The 5,924-nt window shown below is 45.0% G+C and overlaps 1 protein-coding gene across 1 annotated transcript; it reads right to left on the reverse strand.

Annotated features, from left to right (window-relative positions):
- Positions 1-4,189: 4,189 nt before the first annotated feature.
- LOC115328069 lies at positions 4,190-4,741 on the reverse strand (the record flags this gene model as incomplete). Its single annotated transcript, XM_040222688.2, has 1 exon — positions 4,190-4,741. A coding segment is annotated over one exon (552 nt), but the record flags the coding sequence as incomplete, so codon positions are not given.
- Between the last annotated feature and the right edge of the window lie 1,183 nt (positions 4,742-5,924).

A 5,924-nucleotide genomic window follows, 5' to 3' on the forward strand; every position in this document is an offset into this window, starting at 1 on the left:
ATATATATGTATGTATTTCTAAAATGCATTCAAAGGGTGTCATACTGATACATATTGAGCCCTTTCATGCAAGTAGTTTGTTGGTAAATAATTTGTGAATATGTCTCTAAAAAATGCTTGCCTGGCGTGCTTTTTAGCTTTTTTTCGTTGAAATGTTCCATTGTTTTTTTATATATTTTGTGTAATGTTGTAAACCTTTCATTAAATAAGTGGAAAACATTATTAGTACGTACATGCTTCGGTGTGAAATTGACGGCTGTGCAAAGTACCATAGTGAACCCTTGGCAATATCCACACCTTCAGCTTCGAAATTTCGTATTCCAGAAAACAAAAATCAGCTACGGCGTTGATAAATGACTGAATTCTCCTCCAAAGGATGTCTGTATAGGGGAGTAAAAATAAATATGACACGGTCTGTTATTGTAGGATTTGACGTGGAACACCCAGCATAAAGACAACGGCGCAGTTGACATTGTAACTGACCACAGTGCGAGCCTACAACTCACAAAGCCAACAGGCGTCCGAAAAACTGCGTGCGGTAAATGCAAGTGTTATAAATTAAACATTCATTACAAGACGGGAGAACAACCCCACTCACCGACAGGAATCCCACGCAACACACTATTCTATTTTACACAAAAGTTTTTATTTTCCTAGGTTTTAGCTGGAGAAAAGCTTTTGTTTCTTATTCTGAGTAAAATGTTAGCTATGATATTGTAATCCTTCCTGTGATCTTTTGTTTCCTGTTGTTGACTACTTCTGCTAATACGGTGAACAATATTGTTTTCTTTTTCAACAGGTGTGTGTAAGCGGTTGGTGTGTCAACATGGCAACTGGAGAGGTTGTGCGGCCTGAATAAAAAAAATGTCCCTCTTGATCGTGTGTTCCTTCCCAAATTTAATATTACTGATCTATTTCAAGCTTTTAATAGTACATTTTTCCAGACCCTTCACTGCCATGGCATTCTTGTAAATCTCATTTTACACTTGTGGGTGTAAAATATATTATTTAAAAAAGCAAGATTAATTAAGAAATATAATAACGACTGACCATATTTCATTACCGAGAGTGTTGAGAAGTACTTCAAGTACATTGTACTTAAAGGGAAGCCGAAGCGGCTTGGTATTTATGGAAACACAGTTAGATCGTCTTCATTTGACCTCCAGGATATCAAATATCAAAATTATTTCTTAATTTGGTGAATCAAGTCTGCATAGAATCATTTTTAATGTGACACTTCGGAAAGGAGGGCCTCCTTTCCGAAACTTGACGTCACAAAACGAGTTTTCGAAATCTCCGCTCTCACCCATCTTCAGCGCCTATCAAAGCTATGCACGCACACGCTATCTTTAAGAAGGACAGAAAAAGACTTCACGACTGGTGCCAGTGCGGGCGAATGTACCTGGCAAGCTTGCGATTGGACGCGCGGCCCACAAACGACACGCGCTTGGCGGCCGAAATATCCTCCTTTGAGGTCGGTACTGGTTGGAGGTTTTTCGTGGTTACTCACGTTTAGTTACATCTTCGGGGAAAACAAACATCATGTTCAGATTCACTGGACAAAATTACTACACTAGCATCAACCTCTATCATATTTTATGAAAGAACTGCATCAGTTTCCGTTTAAAGCCCTAAATTAAGAAGGTTTAGAAAACTTGTACTTCGCTTCAAGTACATCCTATGAGTGTGTATTTGTACTTCAAGTATTTTTCTGGTACTTTCCGAGGAGATCATAACTCCCGACTTCACTCTACATTTCCCAACTTCTTAGGTTTGTTTCACAAAATTATGATTTGTGAACTCTAAAAAAATACTGGCATTTCGGGTCGTGAATGAAATAACCCAATACTGAAACCCCGTCTAAAAATCCCCGTTGCAAATACTCTGCGTTCTCTACCGCGTCTCTAAAGTCTCCGGCTTTCCAAAAACCACTCACACGCAAACCACGACTTGGATTCCCTAGCTTCCCTTGTCCGGCCAAGTTCCAAGCAGTGTTGCCAAGTGCGTTCTTCAAATATTGAAATCGGAAAGCGTGACATATGACTTCAATTTATACAAGGGCTGGAACTGAGCTAGTTGGTTTACTATAGTTTAAGAAAACAGCGCGAAAAAAAAAGAAAGACTTGAAGAAAGCGCACACGAACACAGCGCTTACGGGCCATTAAAAGTTTTAAATCTGCACGAAACAGAAAGTAAACAAGAGACGAGTCCCACCGTGAAAGTAGGACTGCAACAGAGGGCAATAGAGATCCACAAAAGCATAATGCAAACCAAACTGTGACATATACAAGGCTTTCACGCCCTCTGGGTGTCTAGAAACATCTTGTTGCTGCGCATTAAATGTCCCGTCTTTCCAACTCCTGCCTTCCACTGGGGCCCTCAGCCAACAAATGAAGGGTGTCTCGGAGGCCATCCAGGGGCAAGCCCGTGCCACACAGGCGGTGGCCCTGGGACTCCAGAACACGACCCGCATGCTCGTCGAAATCGTTCTGCTGCTGACTGCCGAGAGCAGCCGAGCCCAGTGCAGCCAAGACCTGCCTGGCCCTGCCCAGACACCCCTCGTCCAGCCCAGCCCCGCCGAGCCCAGCCACACCGCCGAGCCGAGTCCCGCCGAGTTCAGCCACAAATAATTTAGTTTAATGGACAATTATTCTATGAGCCAAGTCGGTATTTATTTTTTTGGTTTTTGTTTTGTTCTCGTGGTGGAGACAAGAAATGTGTTCTTTTGTGCCACTGGTACGTGGTGCATGTTAATGGACAAGTTCCCACACACACTGGGCTCGCCATACAGTGAATAATACTAATAGTGAGCCATCGCTTAAAGGAAGGCTGATGTCCTGCTGTCTAAACATCTTTACAACAATGTCGACATTACGGGAAAGTCTGTCCATGCCTTTCAGTGCATATTTCTGTTTAAAAAGGACTGTGCCTTCTGCGTTTGTTTATTGGAGTCACTACAACCAGTGAAGCAAGTTGGTAATATGCTCTTGGCAACAGGTATGACAGATATATGTAAAACTAGCCATTCCTCGTGTTTGTAGGACAGCAATATGTAGTGTGTGCTTTTTCACGAAAGGTGTCAAGTGGCTTGTGCCATCAGAATTTTATACTTGTAGTTTTTTTAATTGAAACCAAGAGGCCTGCAGTTTAGCCACAACTTGCCACCCGCATAAAACTGGCCTCCGGGTTTGCCATTTTTCTTATATCGCAAGGAAGTGGAGATTAAGGCCAGTCGGTGCATTGCAAACAAAAAAAAAAAAAGCGCCGAAAAAAACACAGGGACGCAGACGAAGGAAACAGGACAAGGCGCACTTTCAACTGAAGTTGAATTTCCAATAAACTTCAGTTGTTTCCCTTCGTCTGTGTCGCCGTGTTTTTTTTTGTTTTTTTGTATCATTGTCGATCTCAACGTTCCTCTACTATGGAATCTGTCATACTTCCATGAGTGACAAAACACAAACGAAATGGCAGTGTGCTGAATTAAGTGAAGTATGAAATAATGTCTATGATATATTCTTGATAATTACAAAGAATTTATACGGTGTTTACTAGTTCATGCTCAATTTCACTTTAAAGAAAGCAATGCAACCTGTGTTTTCGAACATGTTTATTTTTCACATTACGGCATCGTCATAAAAAAAAGATAGCACTTTCAAAGACAAACTGCTTGTTGACTTCTTTATACATTCAAACTGACACAAATGCAATATGCGATTATCAAGTAATACAGCTGGGTCTATGGTAGCCATAATAGATTGTAGAATGGAGCAGGGCAATGGAAGTGTAGAGAAAATGAATCGATGTCCAAACCCGATACAAACAATATATTGCAGTAAAAAAAGGAAAATGGGTCTCAACAGTAGCCTCATTGAGTTCTCAGTTTCCTGCAAGGGCGAGCCAGATGCCCCGATGGCTAGCTTCATGACCCTACAAAACCTGTTATTTTCCCACGGGTTTTATGCACCCTGCTTGCAAATTAAAAAAAAAAACATTTATCAACATCACTGTGTTGCGCCGAATAGCTTTTCAGAGGCAGTACTACATGTCCGTAAAGGTAGCTCGGTGGTTGTGCGACGAACAGCGCAAGGCGTTGGAGTTGACACTGTGGAGCTTATGGACGGCCATGACTGTGGAGCCACAAGTGAAGTACATACTGCCACGGGGGGGGGCTTCTTTGGTGGCGAGGGCGTCAGTCGAGGTGAGGACGACGGGGGCTTCGCTGTCGCCGGTGGCGTCCCTGGTGTGCGGGAGTGCCACCGTGGCGAGGACGATGAGGGGCTCCCTGTCGCCGACGGTGTCCCTGATAAGTGGGACCTCCGTTGTGGCGACAGACTCCTTGGCGCTGGTGGTGTCCCTGGTGGGCGGGACTACCATTGTGGCTTGCGTGGGGCTCCAGGGAGGCACGGCAACGGCGGGTTCGGAACTGGGCAACAAGGCGCTGCCTCAGAACCCTGCCCCTGTCCGAGAGGCTGACCCGAGGGTAAGCAGGAGCCAGCCCCTCGTCATCCGTCGCTGAACCCTCCGAGCTTGACTGAGAACCGTCCGAGCTCGGCCCAGACTCCAACCCTGGCTCGTCAGGTTCAGAGTCTGGCTCCGGTTCTGGCTCCCTCGATGAAAGGCAGATATTGTGGAGCACTGCACACGCCGATATAATGACTATGGCTATTGTTGGATGATAATACAGAGTAAGGTGCCTTTGCAGCCACCGGAGTCTGCTTTTCAACAGCCCAATGCAGCGCTCCACAACGAACCTCATCGAAGAATGTGCCTTATTAAACCGGCCGCAAGCGGTGGAGGTCGCGTGGAATCCAGGGACAGGGGTGATGAGCCAAGGCTCCACGGCATAGCCGTTGTCCCCTAGCACAGTCAGAGAAGGAAATGTATGACATTAACGCTGTTCTCTTTAAAATACTTCAACGAAATTTGAAGTATACCCGTTGTGTACAGAGATAGGCTGAATATGATCCACAATACCCGTAAATGACAATCGCACATTTGTATTTTGAGCCTGATGGCTGTATTTTTCATTATAAACAGCCCAGACTGGCTAGCACTCGGACAGCAGCCAGCAGAGAGCACATCACATCCGGTGCAATTGTGACATAGTTTATCTCGGGATGAGCAAAGCTGCGGCGAGGCAGACATCCTCAGGATGCCCTAGCTGTTCCAGGAACCAAAGCGGTCGAAGCACGCCAGCGATCGGGCCACCACAACTAACCCCAAAGCTGCTTTTGTGTGAATTTTAGGTGACGGGTTAATCTTCTATAATCTTGGGACACAAAAAAGAGAGTCCCGTTGAGTGTGGAGTTCCTCCCTCCCCTTTTTTCTTCTGCTGGCCGTACAGCTGTCGGGATGACAACAGGTTCAAAGCATGTATAGTTCTAGGCAAAACAGTTATCGTCACTACCTGTCAAAGTTCCTAGATGGGCATTACAAACGGCTTTAGCGACATCCCTAATTTTTTTAAATGCCCTTTCTGTCTTTTTTACCAAGATATTCATGTGTCCGATGTGATACTGCTCTTTTGAACACGTATAGACCAAGAAATAAGCACCGAAATGTTGTTGTAGAATCCCTTTAAAGTTGTAGACAACTAAGCAGGTAAAGCTGCTCTTTGCAACCTTTCCGCCCTGTAGTTACAGCTGCGTCAGAGTGTTTCCAAGGAGACGTGTAACAGGTATGGCCAGAGCGCATGCCAGTTATCTATGTTCGGAACAGTATGTGTGATATTGTTGCTTATAAATGGTGCAGAGCCATCATGTACAGAACCAACAAATGGAGTATGCTTACCGAGCAGGAGCCTGCCATCGTCTATCAGCCGGCCTTGCTCGAAGTTGCTCCGGAGCCACGAGTAGCGCCACGCGAAGGAGTCGTGCACCGACTCAGGATACCGTGGGTCGATGCTCATGACCCGGCAGTCGGCG

The sequence above is a fragment of the Ixodes scapularis genome, unplaced genomic scaffold, assembly GCF_016920785.2.
Source record: "Ixodes scapularis isolate PalLabHiFi unplaced genomic scaffold, ASM1692078v2 PGA_scaffold2__306_contigs__length_199485367, whole genome shotgun sequence".
NCBI lineage: Eukaryota > Metazoa > Arthropoda > Arachnida > Ixodida > Ixodidae > Ixodes > Ixodes scapularis.